Source organism: Pseudopodoces humilis, chromosome 13, assembly GCF_049639895.1.
Source record: "Pseudopodoces humilis isolate 2021_Gansu_Grassland_sample_001 chromosome 13, ASM4963989v1, whole genome shotgun sequence".
Lineage (NCBI taxonomy): Eukaryota > Metazoa > Chordata > Aves > Passeriformes > Paridae > Pseudopodoces > Pseudopodoces humilis.
Window position 1 is genome coordinate 19,661,542 of NC_142212.1, and position 22,806 is coordinate 19,684,347.

Genomic DNA, 22,806 nt, shown 5'->3' on the forward strand with positions numbered 1-22,806 from the left:
GATGATGCAGGAACAACCTTTTTTGCTATGCTGTCATGAGGGGGAGGAAAATTGCTATGGTAACTTGTATTTTGGAAACGTGGAATGATCTAACATTGGAGGGAATAAGGGACCTAATTAGGCTGGCCTTGTACAATTCCTGCTCAATTCAAAATGGTAGGAAGTGTTGAGCTCCTTCAGGAGGTTTGGAAGGAATAATTAGCATCTTGGTTTTCAGTGTTGTCAGCTCAGAATCAAGATTCGTCATCACTTTGGGTATGAGGAGTGAGGTAATGAGGAAGTGAAATGCTCCTGTTGATGGGAAATCTTTCAGTGCATTGCCATTTTAATCTGTTCTTTTGCAACATCTGAATCACTTGGGTACAGAATCTTCCTCTAACCAGGAGGTCATAAGCTTCAGTGTGCTCTGGGGTTCAGGCCAGGTAAATTTGGCACCTAAACACGGGGAATTTATCAGTCAGCCTCATTGTCCTATAGCCCTTTCTGTACCAGAACTCAGTCTGCCTCTTCTGCAAGGCTCTGAGTCCAGTAGCATAGGGGTTTTTGCCTCAGGGGCTGAGTTTGGCGAGCTGAATCCTGCACCAGACAGAGTCCTGGTGGAATATTCTTACTGGCATCTCTTCCAGGCTGCAAAAAGGTGATTTCCTCCCATCACTTCCATAAAAAAAAAAAAAAAGAAAAAAGAAAAAGGGCTTTCTCAGGGTGCAAATTTGTCTGATGCTACACTTCTCTGCAGGTTGTCATTGGAGACAAAGTAGTCCTGAATCCTGTCAATGCTGGCCAGCCTCTCCATGCCAGTAGCCATCAGCTTGTGGATAATCCAGGATGCAATGAGGTAAGGGGACCTGGGCACAGCTGGAGCAGCTGTACAAACCTCTCTGTGCTCCAGCTTAGCTATTTGTATGTGCTTTAGAATTCAGCAAGTTGGTTGGCACTGCTTAGGAATGGTGTTATCCTGGTGATCAGTGATTTAAAAGAGAAGTCTTGGAGCTCTGCTTTCTCTTGGGTGCTGGCGTAGGTTTGAGTTTGATTTCTTCTGCATGACTGGCTAAAAACAAATTGTTCCTTCAAAATCAAAATCAGGAGATGTGCCCCCTACTAGTCACTGTGAAGAAAATTAAATCTACCAGCACGGATGTGTAGCAAATGGCTTCCAAGCAAGTCAGCTCTGAAATGACTTGTTCTGGAGCAGAGGCAGGAAGGAATTTCCTTCTCTAGAGCAGTGCAGCCAGGCCTGCAGTGTTCTGGTGAAGATTGTCTAAAAATTAAGACGGTGGCTGATGGCAGGATCTTGTGCAGGGCCTGATGGTCTCAGTTCTCCTTCTAGGTCAACTCAGTGAACTGCAACACCAGCTGGAAAATCGTGCTCTTCATGAAATGGAGCGACAACAAGGACGACATCCTCAAAGGGGTGAGAGCCAGAGCTGTGGCTGTCTGCAGCTGGGGCCCTGCTGGGCACTGCCCCTGCTAACCCTGCTGCCTGCCTTTGGCAGGGGGACGTGGTGAGGCTGTTCCACGCAGAGCAGGAGAAGTTCCTGACGTGTGATGAGCACAGGAAGAAGCAGCACGTGTTCCTCAGGACCACGGGCAGGCAGTCAGCCACGTCTGCCACCAGCTCCAAAGCCCTGTGGGAGGTGGAGGTAAGGACTGGAGCTGGGGCTGGCTTGGTAGAACAATTATCCCTTCTGTTTAGGAACAATCCGTGTGAGTTTCTCGCTTTAGGTAAAATTTTCCTGGTGTTAGAAGCTGAAATGAAAATTCCTTCTCTTGCTCAGTGAAGTGCAGCTCTGCTCTCTGATGGTGCAGCACAGCTCTCGAGCTCAGGTGCTTTACAGTTCAGGAAAGGGGCACAGAGAAACATCAATGAAGTCATTTTCTTACCAGTCACTGAAGTTTAACAACAGCTTATAATTTCCACTGTCCTGCTGATTGTGCTGAAGGCTCTATTTCTGGTGTGGAATAATGTCATTATGTAGATCCTCATTTGATAGGAGGCTGCAACCCCTTGCTAGTCAGTCTGAGCTGGCTTTTTAAATTCACTTGGCTTTTAAACACAGTGACTAACACCTTGGCCATCACTGGCTTCTGAAAATAGCCTCAGTCTGTTGGTATTATTAGCCTTGGTTTATGATTTTAAATCTGATTAAATTAGGGCCTGCATATAAGAATCAAAAACTGAATTGTAATGATGGATAGATGTTTTTATATTCCTTTTCCAGAAGTACCTGCTGTGGCACTCAGCTCCCCCTGCATTTCAAGTGAAAGTCTGGCTGTAGTTAGCATTACTGTGGCATTGTTATCAGTCTGTGGTGCCTGTCCATGTGTGTGCAGTTACCTGGCACAGGTGAAACAGTTCTTCCCTGAAAGGTACAGGTCAGCTGTGATGGGTTTTCTTTAGGAATCAGGTGTACCAACAGAGCAGCCAATATGGGGTTACACATGTTGGAGTCTCTGCTTGCCCCACTTTGTCAGTAAATATAAATATTTGTGCAGTGTTGTTGCATTTGAAATATTTCCAGGTGTCTTCCCTCATCCAGTTTGAACAAAAATTTAGTTATAGCTGTAGGGTAATGGATTTGTTGCCTTTTCTAGGGGTTTGATTCAAGACCTGGCAACACATGCACATAGAGAGCACCTTCTTTAATTCATTCATAAACTGGGGTGAACTATTCCCAGCCAGCTCAGAGCACTCCCTGCTCACAGATCAAGGGTGGTTTTGTCTTTTCTCAGCCCCTGGTTGTGTTTGCTGTTTTCTGCACATGAAATGAGGCAGATGCTGGTGGAAGGGGGGGTCTGTGCTGTGTTCCAGGTGTGTTCCCTGTCCTTGCAGGTGGTGCAGCACGATCCCTGCCGAGGGGGAGCTGGCTACTGGAACAGCCTCTTCAGGTTCAAGCACCTGGCCACGGGGCATTACTTGGCAGCTGAGGTACGTGGGGCTGGGCTGGCACCTCTGCCTGCCCCTGCACTGTGTTCTCCTCCTTCAGCACCTTCTCAAAATCTGTCATTTCCCACCCTAAAACTGGACACGGGCAGGGGAGGAGAGCTGGTTTGGATTAATACAGAAATAGGTGTTAAATGTGTAGGGAATAAGATGAAAGAGCTGAAAGAATACCGTGGTTTGGGGTAGTCATGAGCTGATTACACTTTTTGTATGAATTCTAGAGTCAAGAACTTCTACTGCAAAGAATAGGCACTAAATAGTATCCTGTCACGTGGGCAATGGAATCAATGGGACTTTATTAACTGATGAATAAATGGTAAATGACTGAGAGCCTTTGGGGGAAAATGAATTCAAGTGTTGGTAATTTCTCTTGAATCACTGATTTTTGAGCAGAATCGTAGAACTGGGTGTAAAATGAAAACACTGACTTCAGACCAGTCTGCAAGAACTGGAAATAGAGAAAAGTCCAGATTAAATTTCCCATTTTATGTTCTTCTGATAAGCAGATTGGAAAACCAGAAGCATTTTGTCACATGCACACTGCAAATCCTTTTCAGTAGTGATCCAATGTAGAGCTTTTCCAGTAAATCTTGGGTTTTCTAATCAACCAAAACAAAAACATGCTCTTAGATCATTCAAGACTATCCCAGAGGACATTGCTCACCTGATCCCTGGTTAGCATAACGTTTGTTCTAAAAGATTTCTCCAACTTCTAGTTGGAAATTCCACTTGGAATTTAAACAACAACAACAACAACAAAAAAGCATAAACTGGTTAACTCTCTGCTCATGCTCCTGTAGTGATTCTCCTGAATGAGCTAAATCTCCCTGCACGTTTGCAGGTTGTTTAATGTGATTTGCAGGCTGCTGAGCCGTGCTGGCTGTGGGCAGTGTGCTGTGCATGCCTGGAGCAGTGCAGGGCACCGTGACCACCAGAGTTCAGGTGATGCTCAGGCTGTTTCCCACTTGCAGCTGTGCTGGAGTTTTGACGTGCCTGTGATTCTGTTCCATCAGGTAAACCCTGACTATGAGGAAGATGACCTGGAGTGTCAATCCTCAGTAAGTATAGGCAAGGGTATGGTCTTGCCCCTGATTGAGGAGGGCTTGGCACAGGCCCAGGGCTGACCTGGCCAGCTCACAGCTGGTCCAGGCTTCGCTGTTAGAGGAGAAATAAAAACCTGAGAACGCTCTGGAGGCTTTTATGGCCTGTCCAAGGAGTGGTTGTTGACACCTTAGTGAAGAACAACCCACTTGGAGCCGAATTAACACATTACCTGAACCCTCCCTCAACTCCTCCCTTTGTGGCATCTTTTTCTGTCTTCCTGTTTGCTCTGCCCTTGCTTCCTTGGAGCACTGTCCTGCCCAGGGCTGGAAATGAAGATGTTTAAGGTGACACCAGATGGGAATTGTCCCTGAGGGAATGTCCCCCAGTGCTGTGCCTGTGTGACCTCCGTGGTTGAGCAGTGGTCTCAGGAAAGCAGGATAACAGGAGAGGAATGGCATGGGGATCCCAGTGCCATTGCTCTGATTCTCCTGTGGGAACCACTCTGTGTTGTCAGTAAATGTTGTTTTGTCAAAGATGGAGTGTGTGGTGATTTGTACTGACAGAAGCTTCTCTTTGGTGCCAGAGGGAACCAGCATTGCTTCAGTAGTTGAAAACAGAGACAACTGGAACAGCACTTTCCGTTGTGGATTTTATTTATTTAGTTGGATTTGATCACAGGCTTATGCAGCTTTCTTGGTAATTTATCCTGTATTATGGAGGATTTGCACCATTTGGATATGACAAAGAGCTATTCCTTCCATTCTTAAGAGATGGATGTGATGCTTGGAAATCCTGCAGGGTGCATTTTTCCTCCTAAAAGGATTTTTCATTATAGCCTAGCTATTAAAATGCTTCCTTTGCCCTCAGATGTTGAGCTGTTTTCCTGATTACTTCTTGGTGGCATTTGGCAGCTTGACTGCAGTAAACATGGTAAAAAACTGAGCAAACCCCACCCACAGCTATTGTCTGGGGTGTGGGGGGAATCCAGCCCTGAGATGTTTTGTTGGGTGAATTTTCTGAGAGTTAATCAATGTTGAGGGCCTTTAGGTAGACACCCCTGCTCCTGTGATGAGTCCTGGCACGTGCATGGAGAACATTCATGCACTGTCTCAGCTCTCTGGGTTTTCCCTGCTCTGTCTCTTTACCACTAGATGGCAAAAATAGACCAGCAAGAACAGCACCAGGAGCACATAATTCAGCTCTGACAGGGAATTGCCACATCCTTGATCATTCACTGGTGACAGGAGGGTGGAGGCTGCTTTATCCAACTTTATCCAAACTCCAGCTTGATCCAAGAGCGAGCTTCTGCAGGGTTTCTGTGCACAGCTAGTGGTTTTAGTGTTGCTTCCTCCTTGTCCCTGTGCAGGAGGGCTTTCCATGGGCATGGGTGAGGTGCCAGCTGCACCTTCCAGCAGCAAAAAGGGGTTGTTCTTGTCACCTTTGGGGCTGAATTTCAGTGCTCCCCGAGTTGCCCCATTTCCTGCTTTACTGCTCATGTTCAGTTTTGTCACAGTTTCAAGAAGTGACCCAAAGGACAACTGTGAATGCAGAGCAGCTGTATCCCTCACTGCATCACTCCCCTAGCTGGGGAGAAGCTGAAATTCAGAGAATTCATTCCAAGTGAGCAAATTCCTCCAAGAATTTCTCTCCAGATGGACTCTGAGTGTAGAGTTGCTCCTTCCCTTGAAGGCACAGTCCCAAAGTGTATTTCTGTTCCATACAGATAACTGCCTGTTCCCATGTACAGAATCAGACTTGAAATGTCACTGCTTTGCAGCCAAGTCCATTGACTGCAAATATGTTAACTTGGGAGTATCCTGAGGCACAAGCAACACTGGATACCTTTTCCATCTGCTTCAGGATGGCAGTGCCTTACAGCAGGACTTTGACAGGCAGGTGCCTGAGTGCTGACTCCCTTGGGTGCCACCATCACAGAGAAGCTGAGAAATTGGTGTCTTGGTCACCTTGAAAATGGCAGCCCAGGATTGAGTGGTTGTACATGGCCAGCTGGTTCCTGCGTGCCAGGACAGCGAGCAGCTTCTTTAGGGACTTGTGATAGCTGGGAGTTCCCCAGGAGAGGATTTGGAGAAAGTTGTTGTTCCTTTTTCTCGGTTCATCTTTGTGTTTTCCTACCCTTTTGTCCTTTCATCTGAAGCCCTGGGGCTTTATCCAATTGATGTGTCTTTACTTTGCTGAAGGAGGCTGGGGATTTGCTGGCACCTTGGGAATAAAGATCCTTCTGGTGCCATGGCCTTTGGAACACATTTGTGCTTGGGAGCAGCACAAGCTGTGGTGTGAACAGCAAGACTTCCAACCCCTTGATTGGCTTTTTGTTCCTCTTGCTTGGGATTGATGGATGTGGGTCCGGTTTTTGCTGCTGAAGCTGCTTATTTCCCAGCAAGGTTGTTGGTGCATGGTGTGGCCGGGTTTTTATATTTCCAGCTCATTAATTACGTGATTAGAGGGATAATTGCAGCGTGTGGGATATGTTTGGAGAGCTGGTAGTGTCAGGATCGGGGATCTCAGCTGATGTGTGTTACCAGAAGCCAGAGCTCCCAGTGTGTGTGGGGTGAATGGCTGGGGGGGTTCGTCTCTTCTGGCACTGTCGGTGAGACACAAATTCTGCGTGGACAGGGAGCTCCTGTGCTGGAGCTCCAGCAGGAGCAGCAAGGAGTGTGTGGCCAGAGCAGCTGGTCAGTGTTGCTGTGTCCTGCAGCCCAGTGCTCCAGAGCTCTGTGTGCAGCCCGTGGGGGGCTCTGCAGGCTCCCCTGAGCTGTGCTGTTTCTCCCCAGCTGGACCCCGAGCAGGAGGCGGCGCGCCGGGGCCGGGGGGCCCAGGAGAAGATGGCTTATTCCCTGGTGTCCGTGCCTGAGGGCAATGACATCTCCTCCATCTTCGAGCTGGACCCCACCACCCTGCGAGGAGGAGACAGCCTGGTCCCCAGGTACAGCCACCGGGCACCACGGGGATTTGGGGGGTTTGTAAAGTAAAGCTGCCCCAGACTGTTCTCCTTTCATCCTTTGGAATCGGGTTCCTCCTCAAATGAATGTAGAAATAATTAGGAAATGCCTGAAGCTTCACCTGAGTGCTTCACAGCTGAGGTATAAGTAAGAGAACACCATTTTACAGATGGGAAAACTGAGACCAAGTGACTTCCTAAGTGACTTCCTTGCCAGGAGTGACCTGGGACTGAAAGCCTTGGCTGTCCTATCAAGGCATTCATTCCTGGGACCTGTCTGTATTGTGTCAGGATGTAACACCAGCTATCTAGCACTGGATTTTTTAGTTTGTGTGTTCTTTACTGTTCATGTGGCACCTCTGGCTGGTGAAAAGCTGCTGCAACCTTTCCCAGACTCACACTCTGCACACTGTCCTTTGCTGCTGTTCCCACTGAGAAAGCACAGCAGGTTTGTTCCATCTTTTCAGCAGCTCCCTAAATCATCAGGTACCCATATTTTGGAGTATCAGGGAGTTCTGGGCTGAAAACCCCAGAGCTAAGGGGAGAAGTTGGCAGCTCATGGCAGTGGAAAAGTGAGGATGGGAAGAAGTTCAGATTGTTGCTGTGCAGCAGCTGAGTTACAGCAGCTCAGAGTGGCTGTGGTTCTGTTTTAGAGCAGAACCCCTTTCATTGTAGATGAAGCCTCAGGTAACTTCACAGAATGAGCAAAGGCAGTAAGAATGTTGTTCCAGTTGTGGTAGGCAGTGAGGGCAGAGATGACAATTCTCTTCCACTTGTTCCTGCCAGCATCTCGAAATCCCAACAATGCAAATGCTGGGAGGCTGACTCATGCTGGGGCACTCCTGACTTTCTTTCAGGAACTCCTATGTGAGGCTCAGGCACCTCTGCACCAACACCTGGGTTCACAGCACCAACATCCCTATTGATAAAGAAGAGGAGAAACCCGTGATGCTGAAGGTAAGTTCTGTTACTTTGTGTAAGCACATCCCTTCATTCCTGTACTTCCACAAAGTGGTGCTGGCAAGAGTTTCACTCTCTGAGCCTGTCACACACCGAGCATGTGACAGCAATGAACAGTGCTGCTGCAAAATATTTCCTCTTAATGGCTCAGTTTCATGGTATTCTCCTAGTTTGTGTTCAGCATCTACTACACAACAGTCACCAGGAGAAGGATGTTTTTTCCACTGGCTACAGCTACATTTTACCATCTCACCTGCTGCTCCTTTGAATTTAGGGACAGTGTTGAGCTTGCACAGAGCATTCTCAGAGTTGGGGTTCAGCAGAGTGTAGCTTTTCTGTTCCATTGTCACAGAGTGTGTGAGCCACTGCTCTGTTCCTGCCTTTGGGTTTGCTGATAAAGCTGCTCTGGGTTTCAGATTGGGACCTCTCCAGTGAAGGAGGACAAAGAAGCTTTTGCTATAGTGCCAGTCTCGCCTGCAGAGGTTCGGGACTTGGATTTTGCAAATGATGCAAGTAAAGTTTTAGGTTCCATTGCTGGCAAGCTGGAAAAGGGAACAATAACCCAGAATGAAAGAAGGTAAGGAAACCAGAATTGGGATCAGATAACGTTGTTTCCTTTAGTCAGGAACTGTTTCTTTGAAAATTTTATCAGAGTAAGCTATAGAAGGGGAATTTGGTTTCTTCCTTGACAAGATTTGATGTTGTGCCCATATTGGAGGTTCTCAGGCCTGGTCTGTCCAGCCCTCCTTGTCCTCTGAGAAGTGAGAGCATGAGAAGTGTTGTGAGCCTGGGGGACTAATCCCCAGCATACCTCTGCAAGTGGAGTGTGGGAATTCCTAATCCATCTTGTGAGGACTGAACATGTGACTTGCTGCAAATCCTCTGACCCTGTTGGTGAAAACGTGGCCACACAAAAAGAGCACAGGGCTGGCTGTGTCACACCAGGGCCTGTGTGCTTCCATAGCCAGTGCCTTTTATTTGGCCTTGGGAGAGATTATCACCTGATTTATTGTTTGTGGCAATTGAAAGAAATGCCAAATAGAACTTGGCAAGTGTAGAGTTGTCCTAAAGTGATTTTCTTGCCTTGCTGCTGCTCTGGTTTAGTTGGACAGTGAGGCTGCAGCAATGGGGGAGCATTAGTTCCTAATTTTAAGTTCTGTGCAAACCTCTGAGCTTTATCCACTCTCTAATTGCTGTTAGTTTTTCACTTATCATTTAAAAAATCTGTGTGAACTTACTCTGGCACTGCTCTTTCAGCACAGAGAATTTGTATTCTCATGTTAACAGCTTCTGGCTCTTCCCTAGATCTGTTACCAAACTGTTGGAGGATTTGGTCTACTTTGTTACTGGTGGAACTAATTCTGGCCAGGACGTCCTTGAGGTGGTGTTTTCTAAACCTAACAGAGAACGGCAAAAGCTGATGAGGGAGCAGAATATTCTAAAGCAGGTAGGCTGTGGTTGTCTCTAAGCTCTGCCTATGAGAAGAGTTCTTGGAAAAAAAGAACCTGATACCAGAGAACCTGGCCAAGCTGTGGATGGGGCTTGGAGCATCCTGGCCTGGTGGGAGGTGTCCCTGCAGGTGGCAGAGGATTGGAACGAGATGATCTTCATGGTCCCTTCCAGCCCAAGCCATTCTGTGGCTCTCTGAAACTTTGGTCTCAAATTATTGGGACCAAAAGGTCCTTTGAGTTTCCAGCTTTCAGCAGGCTCTGGGCAGTGGACTGTAGGCTCACCATTGCTGGAACTAAAAGCTCCAGCAGATGGTGTTGAGTAAAGGTGAGCAGCATCTTCTGTCCGGGCTGCTCCACGGCCAAGAACCTTGGTGGCTGCAGCACATTTCTGATGGACCTGTTGAAATACAAAGGCACAGAGCTTTGGCACTAAATCTGAGCAGAAGAAGGCAGTGTCTCATGGGGTTGTGGCTGTGCTTTTTATTAAATCTGTAGATTTTCAAGCTGTTGCAAGCACCCTTCACGGACAGCGGGGACGGGCCGATGCTGCGGCTGGAGGAGCTGGGGGACCAGCGCCACGCGCCCTTCAGGCACATCTGCAGGCTCTGCTACAGGGTGCTCAGGCACTCCCAGCAGGACTACAGGAAAAATCAGGTTGGAAATAAGTCTGTCATGATGAGTGGCATCAGTGTTGTTCCTCTGCTCAAAGGAAAAAAAAGTTACTCCCATAAAGTAAACCTGGCCCTGCTGTGGTTGCTCAGTCAGCAAGAGGTTTTGGGATCATTCAGATTAATTCTGTTTTTCATTTTCATTTTTCATCTCTGTCAGAGACTATAATGTAATTAGCACTGGTCTAAGTGGGATTTAAGAAAACAACAGCATTTCTAACTGTCCCACACAGGTGAATTACAAGACTCTGTTCACTCTTGCTGACTACAAGCTCCATTGAAAGTTGCCCTGTAAATTAAGGCTGTTCAGTTCTTGTTGCCATGTATTAAAAACAAGGTCCTGTCAGATAAGTATGAATGCCTTGCTGGTGTCTAGCCCTGGAGGGATGGAGGTGTTAAGGTTGTCTGTCATTGTTTTCTTTCACACAAACAATTTGGATCTCACCCAACTTGCTCCTTGGGATGTTGGTATTGACAAACACCCACCTGTTTTCTGTTATTATTTCAAATTCTGAGGGTTAATTACACCCCCTTTCCTCCTTGTCTGTGTGTTTTGAAGGAATACATTGCCAAGCAGTTTGGCTTCATGCAGAAGCAGATTGGCTACGACGTCTTGGCCGAGGACACCATCACAGCCCTGCTCCATAACAACCGCAAGCTCCTGGAGAAGCACATCACAGCTGCCGAGATTGACACCTTTGTGAGTCTCGTGAGGAAAAATAGGGAGCCCAGGTGAGAGCTGCATTTTTGAATATGTGATCACCCTTCTCCTTCTGGGAAAAGTCTGTACCTGCCAGCTCGCTCAGGAGGAAGCACAGCCACTTCACTGCGTTCTGGCACGCCCCTGCCATCCCCTGGGGCAGCAAGTCTTGCTCTGCACTGTTCAAGTGGAGTTCTGAATGTTTGCTTCCTGAAATGTGGATTGCTTCAGTCTAGGTCTCCACAGTGATTGATACCCTTTTGGCTGGTGTTTCCCGACAGGTTTTTGGATTACCTCTCGGATCTGTGCGTTTCCATGAACAAATCTATTCCCGTGACACAGGAGCTGATTTGTAAAGCCGTGCTGAACCCAGCCAATGCAGACATTCTCATTGAAACCAAGTAAGTTTGTGCCTTTGGAGGTGGCTCTGCTGGTGTGAAGCAGAAGGAAGGTGGTTCAAAGCCGAGCACGCTGCTGGCACGTCCCTGGGGAGCAGGGAATGAGTTGTGTGGGGTTCTCTTGGAACACGGGGAGCAGGGGCTGGGGACAGCAGGTGTCTGCCAGCTGCTCCCTCAGCCCTGCAGGCACAAATCCAGCACATCTATCCCGTGTGATCCAAAGCAGGGAGACTGCAGGCAGGTCCAGCTCTGCTCACCTTTCCTCCCTCTGAGCTGGGGTTTGGGTCTCCAGCTCTCCTCTGCCACTGCTGAGGCCTCAGAGCAGGCACCAAATCCTGCTTGTCTTGGATAAAGGTGGCTTTATTCCATATATATACTAGGGAATAGATAACCACTATCAAAATACTGCAGAAGGGAAGCAGGTAATATTTAAAACACAGATGGCTGAGAGTATGCCTGTGCACTTAATTTTTGTCATGAAATCATAAAGGTTATATTTATTCCCACAAGCACTTAATATTGCTACATCATTTACTTGTCCTTGAGTATTTAATTTGGGGCTTTTTCAGATGTTGATATTTTCTTTGCTGGAAGCCTTTTTAGTATCAGCAGCTGATTTATTTCTGTTTATTTCATCACATAAACAGAATGAAGTTCTGACCCATTTGGCATTTATGGGATACAGAATGAATCAATTTTTTTCTTGCCCATATCTTTTCCTGCTCTGTTGAACGATCTTTAAATCAGTTCTCCTGTAAAGAAGGTTTTCAAAGTCCATTATTATGTGTCTTTAACTTCCATGTTTCTTTATCTTTTTCACTTGAAAGGAGCTGAAATGTTCATCTTTTTAAGGTTGAATGGAAAGCTTATAATCTAATGCTTTTAATAATACACCCCAATGATTTGATGTAGTAAAATGCTACTGCTGAAAGGGTAAGATACATTTTAGCAGGTGGCCTAAAAGGAATGTGAAGGATGTATGCAGGTCTGGAATGTAACTTCCTCTCCTCCTGGCAGGCTGGTGCTCTCACGATTTGAATTTGAGGAAGTGTCAAGTGGAGAAAATGCCTTGGAAGTTGGAGAGGATGAGGAAGAAGTGTGGCTGTTCTGGAGGGACAGCAACAAGGAGATCCGCAGCAAGAGCATCCGAGAGCTGGCCCAGGACGCCAAGGAGGGGCAGAAGGAGGATCGGGACGTGCTCAGCTACTACAGGTGAACAGCACACAGCAGCTCAGAGCTCAGCAGGGCTGCCTGGGGACACCCTGCCTGCACAGGCTGTGCTTTGGGAGGAAAGCTCCTGTTTTGTGCACAGCCTTCAGAGAGGGAGGGTGAAATCTCTCAGAAGTGAGAGCTGAAAGCACAGAGCTGTTCGTGGTGAGGAGTCCAGGTATTGACATGAGCCAGTTTCAACTGATTTTTTAAAAAATAATTTGAGTGTGTTGAATTTCCCGAGCAGTTTGTGCTTGGTTTCCTGCTGGTGGGTTTTGGAAGAGCCCCTGCAGCTGAGCACTGGGTTCCCTGTGCTCAGGGGCACTCGGGGATTGCAGGATTTTGGTGTGCAGGCTGCTTTGCTTTTGGTTTGCAGGAAGCCACTGCTGTTCTCTGTGCCTGCTGCTTTCTGTCCAAGCCTTGAGCTGGGTTCCCAGCAGCACCAAGGTGAAGCTGTGTCGGTGCCCCAGGCTGGGTGTGGAGGCTGTGCAGGGCTGCTTTGGGCAGCTCTGACATGAACAATGTTCCTGGATGACTTGACAAGACACCGAGTTCTTGGCATAGTGTAAGGTCAGGTTTCAGCCCAGACCAAATTCCTGTTGTCTGGGTTATAAACCCCTGAGAGTCATTTGACAGACTCAGCTGTGGCAGAACTAGATTCTTTGTTTTAATAAACATTTTATTTTGAATTCTCTTCCATTGTAATGATTCTTGCAGGAGAATTCGTCATACCTGGTTTAATTTGAGCCTGTTGGAGCTCAAAAGGTGAACTCTTAGATAAAAGGTTTTAAAATACACTTGATTTCAAAGTAGTTATTATGCTTGGTTTTAAGTAGAATTGATAAATTTTGGTGTATGTATATATATTAGTATAAGAATGGTAGTGTTAACTATTATTTTTTACTCTACATTATACCTCATAAACAAGCTTAAAGGAAGGGCTTAGGATGTGGTTTGGTTAAATTCCATGAGAAGTACTAAAAGTGAAAGGAATCTGCTTTCAGTTAACCCTTCTTTCCTTCAGGAAGCCTCACACTTGACAGTGCTGAGCAGCAGCCTGTGAGCACTGCTGAGTGCTGGGCACGTGCTTTATGGCTAAAGGTGAATTATCTGTTGGCTGGCACAGGTGAGGTGCCAGTGATCAGTTCCTGGGATGAAAAGCTTAGCTCTGAAGTTCAGTTTTTCTCCAGCAATTCTCCACTGAAGGGAGCAGAGCACAGTGGCTGTCTCAGCAGGTCCCTGGTTTTTGGTGGCTGCAGCCATCGTGGTGTTGCCTCAGGACCAAGTGTGGCTCCAGCATCTGTAAGAGATGTTGGGCCTCAGCAGTGTTCAGGCTGAGCTGCTTTAAACATTTTTAATGTTTAAAATGTTTGCATTCTGTTGGAGCTTTCCTAAAAAACATAATTTATTATTTCCTGTCAGGGTGTGGGGGCCCAGAGCAGCTGGGGCTGCCCCTGGATCCCTGGCAGTGCCCCAGGCAGGGGGTGAAACACCCTTAAAGTGCCTTCCAACCCAAGCATTCTGTGATTTTAATGCTATTTAATGAGTGATTCTGTTATTTATTCTATGCTGATTCACGTATTCGGTTGTTGCACTGTTTGCTAGTGTTTGATCAGTGCTTTATCCTTTCCACAGTCAGGATGGAGCTGTATTGCTAGACAATATACTATTATTTCTATCAATACATAAGTGTATAGCAGTCTACTTCATAGTATACTTCATGTATATTTATATATGCTTTATATATATTTATATATGCTTTATATATATATATGCTTTATATATATTTATATATTTATACTTTTAATATATATTTATATATTATATATATTTATATTGTACTTTATATATATGCTTTATCTATGTGCTTTATATTTATGCTTTATATTTACTTATATTTATGCTATTTATTTATGCTTTATGAATATTTTATTTACGTAAAGTATGCTTTATATGTATTTATATATGCTTTGCATAAAGTACCTATATATTATATATATAAATTATAAATATAAAAATATAAAAAATATAAAAATTGTATGTATATGTGTATATATATTAAGTACCTAGGAGATATGTATTTATATATGCTTTACAGTGCACAGGAGATTAAAGCATAAGATTCAAGCCTACATAAATTAAAGCACAATTTGCTTCTTTTTTTTCCTTTTTCCCCCTGAGGATACCAGCTAAACCTCTTTGCTTTATATATATTTTTATATATTTAAAGTATACTTTTTACATATACTGTATAGTATACATATACTATATACAAAGCATATATAAATACATACAAAGTACACTGTATATATAATTATATATACTTCACAGTACACAGGAAATTAAACCATAAGCTTCAAGCCTACATAAATTAAAGCACTTAATTGTCTTTTTTTTTCCTTTTTCCCCCAAAGATACCAGCTGAACCTCTTTGCTTTATATATATTTTTATATCAAGTATACTTTATGCATATACTATATAGTATACGTATACTATATATAAAACATATATAAATGCATACGAAGTACACTATATATATATATTTATATATACTTCACAATACACAGGAAATTAAAGCATAAGCCTCAAGCCTACATAAATGAAAACACATATTTTTTTTTCCTTTTCCCCCAAAGATACCAGCTGAACCTCTTTGCTTTATATATGTATTTGTATATTTAAAGTATACTTGATACATGTACTATATAGCTTATATATACTATATACAAAGCATGTATAAATACATATGAATTACACTATGTATATATATATATATTTATATATACTTCACAGTACACAGGAAATTAAAGCATAAGCTTCAAGCCTACATAAATGAAAATATTTTTTTTCCTTTTTCCCCCAAAGATATCAGCTGAACCTCTTCACTGTATATATATTTTTATATATTTAAAATATACTATATACATATGCTATATACAAAGCATATATAAATACATACAAAGTACACTATATATATATATTTATATATACTTCACAATACACAGGAAATTAAAGCATAAGCCTCAAGCCTACATAAATGGAAGCATCTATTTTTGTTTTTCCTTTTGCCCCAAAGATACCAGCTGAACCTCTTTGCTCGAATGTGCCTTGACCGCCAGTACTTGGCCATCAATGAGATCTCAGGGCAGCTGGACGTGGACCTGATCCTGCGCTGCATGGCCGACGAGAACCTGCCCTACGACCTGCGCGCCTCCTTCTGCCGCCTGATGCTGCACATGCACGTGGACAGGGACCCCCAGGAGCAGGTGACCCCCGTCAAGTACGCCCGCCTCTGGTCCGAGATCCCCTCCGAGATCGCCATCGACGAGTGAGTGCCGCGCTGGGCCGGGGGCTGGGCTACAGAGTCACAGAATCACAGAGTCACCGGGCTGGGAGAGACCTTCCAGGTCATTGTGTGCAACCCAGACACCTCAACCAAACCATGGCACCGAGTGTCTCATCCAGTCTTCCTTTAAACACACCCAGGGATGGTGACTGCACCCTCCCCGGGCAGATTGCAGTACTTTATCACTTTCTGTAAAAACTTCTTCCTAATATCCAGCCTATAATTCCCTTGGCACAGCTTGTGGCTGTGACCTCTCGTTCTGCCAGGACAAAGAGCCTGAGCCCCAGCTGCCCAGAGTCACCTTTCAGGGAGGTGTGGAGAGTGATCAGGTCACCCCTGGGTCTCCTTTTCTCCAGGATAAACACCCCCAGCTCCCAGGCACCATCACCTAAAGTCGTGCATTGTTTATACAGCTGCTGTTTGTAAATAAATCGAGCACCCCATAACGTGCTGCTGAGCATTAAACAAATAATAATAGCATGAATAATTCAATAATTAAAATGTGTGGGGTGAGCTCAGTGGTCACAGTGTGCCTGGGCACGTCCTGACCTGGACCTCTCTCCTCCTGCCTCGTTTGGTTGGAGGAGAATCAGAGATTTGTTGAGCTTGGAAAAGCCCTTCAAGCCCCAACGTTCACCACTGATCCTGTCCCCAAGTGCCACGTGCACACATCTTTGGATCACTTCAGGGATGGTGCTCCACTGCCCTGGGCCCCCTGATCCAGCAAAGATTTCATTAAAATCTCTCTAAACCTCCCTGGTTTGAGGCCATTTCCTCTGAGTGTGATCCCTTAGGAAAGATTGTCCTTATGGGAGCTCTCTGCCACCACCAGCAACAAGGGGAAGGTGCTCAAACACATTCCTGAACTTCCAGTGGAAAATCCTCTGGCACAGTGCTCAAAAACCTACACAAAACCACAGCTGGAGCAGGCACGTGGTTTTGTGACCACTTGTATTAACTCTAATTAATAATTCCCAATTTATAGTGCTCAACTGTTCAGAGCTCATTTTTTTCAGTAAGAAAAAACAGCTAAAGTAGATGTTATATGTTAGGAATTCAAATCTTCTCAATGTTAATACTGGTGTTCAGTTGTTTCTTGTATTTCCCTCCTTTCCAGCCTGGTTTTCTCTTCTGAGAGGGATACAGTAGATAATAAATCAAATTAAAAGGTCAAAATACAAAACCAAATGGTTTTAGCTCTGGCAGAGGTTCACCAGTGATAAGTGATCAAACAGGAAGCAAAAGTATCTTGTGGGAGGTGGTGGGATTGTCCTTCTCAAAGTCACTCTGCACATACTGAGGAAAACCCTAGAATTCATATTAAAAATTAATATCTGCTTTGCATATATATTGGTTTTATTTGGAGGAAAAAATACCTTCCCCACTCAGCCTCTCTTGGCCACCCATTCCCCTCAGTGCTGCACGGCACTTGTCATTGTTTCCACTCAAATAATGAGGCTTGCTTTTTCTGGGTTTTTTGGGACAAAATTATCTTATTTTTTTGTTTTTTCTCAGATGTTTTGAAATAGTACCTAATGAGCATATGGGATAAACCAGCAAAAGCCAGGAAATTCTGCTGTCAGTGTCCTGACTCTCTCGTTTGGATAAATTATTAACCAGCCTTTAGCTTTTCTTAGGTTTTGACAAACCAATGAAAAATTGTACTGGGGGGAAAAGAGCCCTGTGTATTTGCATGCTAAGTTTTGTTTTGTTTTCTTTTTTGTTTTGTTCTTTTTTTTCCCCTCTTCAGCTATGATAGCAGTGGAACTTCCAAAGATGAAATTAAGGAGAGATTTGCACAAACAATGGAATTTGTAGAGGAATATTTAAGAGATGTGGTGTGTCAGAGGTTCCCTTTCTCTGATAAAGAGAAAAATAAACTCACTTTTGAGGTAGTTATCCAGTTCTGATTTTATCCTATTCTTTTTTTTTTTTTCTTGTGGAATGTTGGTTGTTTTTTCAGCACTGGGTAGTTTGGCAAGTAATTAGTGAGTGTAATTAATGAGTGCTGAGCCTCAGCTTGGCTCCTTTCTCCTCATGCAAGTAACCCCACTGAAGTTTGTGAGTTTGCAGTGATGGTTCTTGAAACGCAATTAATGAATGTGAGTTTATGTCTGAGGTTTGCAGCAGCCTTGTTTGCTCTCTGTGCTCTCAGTGTTGTTGCAAAGCCAGGCTTTACTGGAATAAGTATCTCAAAAATTAAACACTGTCTGCACACACCAAAAGACTCCAGAGCTCATAGTTCACCAAGAGAAAAAGTGTCCTGTGGCTTACTGACCTGTTAAAATAGTCTGTGCAAATAAAATGTAGCAAACCCATGCAACAAATAGCCATTAATTTAAGAAAAGCTGTGATAATTCTGTTAAAAATACAATTGATGCAATATACTTCTGATAATGGGGCCACATTAAATATTTGCCCTGTATGTGATATTTTTATGTGGATCTTTATGGGGTGGACTTGTGGGGAAACTTTGACTTGAAAGTTGCAGCTTTATGGGTGTGATATCTTCTGATAAAAACTGTGTTACCTTCCCTCTAGTCCTGCCCTGTTTAATAATGAGACAAATACCAGTCTGATTCTGTAGCTGTAGACTATCAGTTGCAGATACAGACATTAACTGCAAGCATTGCAGTGTTTGTAGGCAAGTAGAAAACTTCCTGATGTGATGTAGAAGTAGACAGTCCTGCAGAATTCTCAGATATTATGATAAAATATGACCCTCAGCCAGGTTCTTGATCTTGTCACTGTGTTAAGACAACTTGACTGTGATAGCAAAATGCTTAGTATTAATCAGGCTTTTTATTGTTATTTTGGTAGGTTGTTAACTTAGCCAGAAATCTGATATATTTTGGTTTCTACAACTTCTGTGACCTCCTCAGACTAACCAAAATCCTCCTTGCTATATTAGACTGTGTGCACATCACTACCATCTTCCCTATTACCAAGATGGCAAAAGGCGAGGAAAGTAAAGGTAAGGCTGGAAAGTGTAGGACAGAAAGTTCTGGGTGGCTCGAGTTCATCTCAAAGTGTCACTGTGGGGTGGAACAATGAAGTCACACAGCCTTCTGAGCTGGAAGGGACCCAGCAGGATCACCCAGCCCAGCTCCTGGCCCTGCACAGACGCCCCAAATCCCACCCTGGCACCCCTGGAGCGCTGTAAAAGGCTCCTGGAACTCTGGCAGCCTCGGGGCTGTGCCCCTTCCCTAGGGAGCCTGGGCAGTGCCAGCACCCTCTTGGAGAAGAACCTTTCCTGATCTCCAGCCCCTCCCTGGGTGCTGTCCCAGGGAGCAGAGACTGGAGCTGCCCCTTGGGAGGAGCCCCCAGTGAGATCTGACCTCAGTCTGCTCTGCCCCATCTGAACAGACCAGGGGATCTCAGCTGCTCCTCATAGCACTTCTCCTCTAGCCCCCTCCCCATCTCTGTAGCCTCCTTTGGGTGTTCTCTAACATCTTTACATCTTGCATTTTGGCCTCCAGAACTGCCTCCTGGACTGGAGGGGAGGCTGCCCCAGTGCAGAGCAGAGTGGGACAATCCCCTCCCTCCCTGGCCCTGATGCTGTGCTCAGAAATCTCCTTTCTCTCCATGGCTTGGTTGTAAAGCTGAGCCTGTGATGGGAGATGGCAGGGGGCTTCTCCAAGTACTGCAGTGCCTCTGTTGGCTTCCCCTGTGCCCAGGGTGTGGATGTGGAATGTTGAGACAATTTCTCTTTGTCGGATGTGGCCGGTCCTTGCCCTGTTAGTGCAGTCCCATCCCAGCACGCTAACCCTGGCTGTTTCCTCTCTGAAGGGAGCAATGTGATGAGGTCAATCCACGGCGTGGGGGAGCTGATGACCCAGGTGGTGCTCAGGGGTGGGGGCTTCCTGCCCATGACTCCTCTGGCAGCTGCCCCCGAGGGCAATGTGAAGCAGAGTGAGCCAGAGAAGGAGGACATCCTGGTCATGGACACCAAGCTCAAGATCATCGAGATACTCCAGGTACCACACTGGGGCAGCTTCTCGTGCTGTCCTGCAGCATTAACTGTGTCCTGCTGCCTCTTCATGTGTTTCTGAGCCTCAAACTGGGGAAGTATTGCAAGGGTGACCTTGTCAGGTACGGGGCCCTCAACTTGTTTGTGACAATATTGTGCCATTACTGCAAGAATTTATTCGGAGAGTTTGCAGTAGACATTTGCATATTTAGCAGTGATTTATGAGTATCTGACTTGAGGCAGAGCTGTTGTTTTCCACCCTATTGTCTTCCTAATTTCTCTGAGTCTGCAGGGCCATCTGAAGTGCCCAGAGCCATCAGCCTGAGATGCATTTTCAGCATGCACAGCCAGCCTCTCTCTCTCTCCCATCTCTGGTTTTCTCACTTGCCCACCCCAAGGTCTTTGGGACGCACACGTTCCTTCCTCGCTATTGACTCAGAATTATAATGAAGTGCATCTCCCCTCTCTGAGTGTAGGAGTCCTTTTTGTGCTCAGTAACTTCATCAGCGAGGTCCTGGGGGTCAGAATGCTGCTGGAGCCTGGTGGGCAGAGGCAGGAGAGCAGCAGGAGAGCCGTGGTGTTCCTTCCCATGCCCCGTGGGAGGCTGTGCCCTTCCTGCAGCAGCAGATGCAGCACAGGGAGGCTCCGTTCCTTCCTTGCACCACTGCTAATTTTAGCTGAAGCCAGAGCTTCTCTCGTGGCCTGGCACGTGCAGGGGGCTATTTCATGTGCCAGTATTCCCTACTCCCAGGGGCCATTCAAACTGGCATTATGCATTTCCCCAAAAACTGTGAGAGAGAGCTCTGAGTGTTCTTGGCTTTGTGGCTCCTTCCTCGAGATTAAGAGCATGGAGAAGGTGTTCTCTGCTAGGCTGGAGGTTTCTCTGGCACCAGCTGGTCCAGCCCAGCTGAAGTGGTGACCTGTGTGGCCCAGCCTGGCTCCTGGCAGCTTGTGTCCTGCTCCTGTGTCACAGCACCCCGGGAGAGCAGCAGCACATGTTCAGGATGGAGATGGAAATGCTGCTTTCCTTTCCTGGGGGACGGGGTGAGGATGCCAGCATCACACAGGAATGAGGCACCAGAACTCTGCCAAGATGTTTTACTCATCAGTATTTATTATGTGTGTGTATCATGGTCATTGAAATCCCTGGAAAATATTACTGAATTCTGGGGGTTGTTAAGGCAATGTTTGCGTATCTTGGAAAAATGGAATCCCAGAATGGATGGGGTTTGAAAAGGACCTTGAAGCTCATCCAGTTCCACTCCCTGCCATGGGTAGGGCCAGCTCCCACTGTCCCAGGCTGCTCCATGCTCTGTCCAGCCTGGCCTTGGACACTTCAGGGATACAGGAGCAGCCACAGCTTCTCTGGGCTCACTCTGCCAGGGCCTCCCCACCCTGGGCGACTTTTCCAGGTTAAATCCACATCTCTACTCTGTTAATGTTGCACATCAGTAGCTCTGCTTTGTGTGACTTGTGGTGCAAATACACAAATTATTTCAACATTTTTTCTACTTGTGTATCATCAGTTTATTCTGAACGTGCGGTTGGACTACAGGATCTCCTGCCTGCTTTGTATATTTAAACATGAATTTGATGAGAGCAATGCCCAGATGTCCGAATCCCCCACTGGAAGCAGTAGTCAAGAAATGCCAGCTAATGTACCAGGTGGGTTGTTTGGCAAGGAATGAGGTTGTGTGGCTTAGGGAAGGCTCTGGAATCCTTAAGGGACTAATGGGATGATTGCTTCAGGTCCCACTTGCTGTTTGAAATGTTTTTAAGCCATAAAGACATGCCTGCTGCAGCTCTGACCTCATGTATTCGTCCTGTTTTATTTTTTCAGGAACCCTGGATTTTGAACACATTGAAGAACAAGCTGAGGGGATCTTTAGTGGAAGGAAAGTATCTCTTCACAGGTGCTAATGGAGGGGGAGTCCCCAGGCTGGAGGGCTCCCAAGGAGTGGGGACTGGGAAAAGGGCTGCCACAGCTACCCAGCCTTCATTTTCCTCAAATGGCTTTGATGCAGCTCAGAGTAGGGACCATTTGGATCAAAAACCAGAGATAAGGAACAGGGATTCAGGGACCAGCCAGAAGGATCCTCAGGGGAGGGCTCTGTGGTGTGGGTGAAAGCCAAGCTGCGGGACCGGTGCATCTCAGCTCCATGCTGCAACAAAATCTCAGTACAAATTACCCCTTTATTTGAGTAAAAAAGGTTTTCTGGCACTGCTAAGAGGACTTAGAACCTGCTGGGACCCTCAGTCTAATGTGCTGGTTAACTCCTGCTGTGTTTCCAGTGAGGAGAACACCCCTCTGGATTTGGATGACCACGGGGGCAGGACTTTTCTCCGGGTGCTGCTGCATTTAACGATGCACGATTACCCTCCCCTGGTGTCTGGTGCATTGCAGCTGCTCTTCAGGCACTTCAGCCAGAGACAAGAAGTCCTTCAGGCTTTCAAGCAGGTACCTGTGTGCTTGGAGAGAGCTATTCCTCATCTGAATGTATTTATGGCAGCTGAACCCAGCCCTTTTTGTGCATCTAATGGCTTTGCCTCCCTGTAAGGTTCAACTGCTCGTCACCAGCCAAGATGTTGACAACTACAAGCAGATCAAACAAGATTTGGACCAGCTGAGGTCAATAGTGGAGAAATCTGAGCTCTGGGTGTACAAAGGCCAAGGTCCTGATGAGGCCATGGACAGTGTGCCAGGTGAAAACGAGCACAAGAAGAAAGAGGTAATTAGGTTGTGTCTGTGTGAATTTGGGTGGATATTTGGAGGGTGTAGCTGCTTTCAGAACTGTGACAAGGCCCATCTTCCCAGCACACTGCCTAGGTGAGGTTCTCTCTACTGCTTCCAGGTTGAGGCAGGAATGAGAGGAGAACTTGAGCCAGGTGATGCCCAGTAGCAGCCACTGAGGTGTCACCTTTAGGGTCTAACAGGGCTGGTTTGGGTTTGCTCTGGCTCCCCAGCTGTGTCCTTTCAGCACTGACCGATGGCACGGGATTTGTGCAGTCAAAAGTACCTCAAGTAAGGTAAGGGCAGAGCTGTGAACTGCTCAGGTGATGCATTTTGAGTCCTGGCACTTGATTAAATGACAGCAGAGAACTGTGCTTTATCTCTACCTGATAACACAGGATTTTCCCAACGTGCACATCTGGCTTAGA

The 22,806-nt window shown here is 45.9% G+C and overlaps 1 protein-coding gene across 1 annotated transcript in view; it reads left to right on the forward strand.

Moving 5' to 3' along the window:
- The window catches only part of ITPR1 (inositol 1,4,5-trisphosphate receptor type 1), a 158,540-nt gene that overhangs the window by 50,542 nt on the left and 85,192 nt on the right, over positions 1-22,806 (forward strand). Inside the window, exons 7-27 of the mRNA XM_088061743.1 lie at positions 737-835; positions 1,328-1,411; positions 1,494-1,640; positions 2,831-2,926; positions 3,955-3,999; positions 6,778-6,929; positions 7,802-7,901; positions 8,321-8,481; positions 9,210-9,351; positions 9,851-10,009; positions 10,583-10,755; positions 11,005-11,124; positions 12,139-12,333; positions 15,408-15,659; positions 17,428-17,569; positions 18,498-18,651; positions 19,467-19,654; positions 21,174-21,312; positions 21,488-21,546; positions 21,944-22,105; positions 22,206-22,376. Of these exons, the coding sequence (XP_087917869.1) occupies positions 737-835; positions 1,328-1,411; positions 1,494-1,640; positions 2,831-2,926; positions 3,955-3,999; positions 6,778-6,929; positions 7,802-7,901; positions 8,321-8,481; positions 9,210-9,351; positions 9,851-10,009; positions 10,583-10,755; positions 11,005-11,124; positions 12,139-12,333; positions 15,408-15,659; positions 17,428-17,569; positions 18,498-18,651; positions 19,467-19,654; positions 21,174-21,312; positions 21,488-21,546; positions 21,944-22,105; positions 22,206-22,376 (2,940 nt within the window). The remainder of the gene's footprint in view (positions 1-736; positions 836-1,327; positions 1,412-1,493; positions 1,641-2,830; positions 2,927-3,954; positions 4,000-6,777; positions 6,930-7,801; positions 7,902-8,320; positions 8,482-9,209; positions 9,352-9,850; positions 10,010-10,582; positions 10,756-11,004; positions 11,125-12,138; positions 12,334-15,407; positions 15,660-17,427; positions 17,570-18,497; positions 18,652-19,466; positions 19,655-21,173; positions 21,313-21,487; positions 21,547-21,943; positions 22,106-22,205; positions 22,377-22,806) is intronic.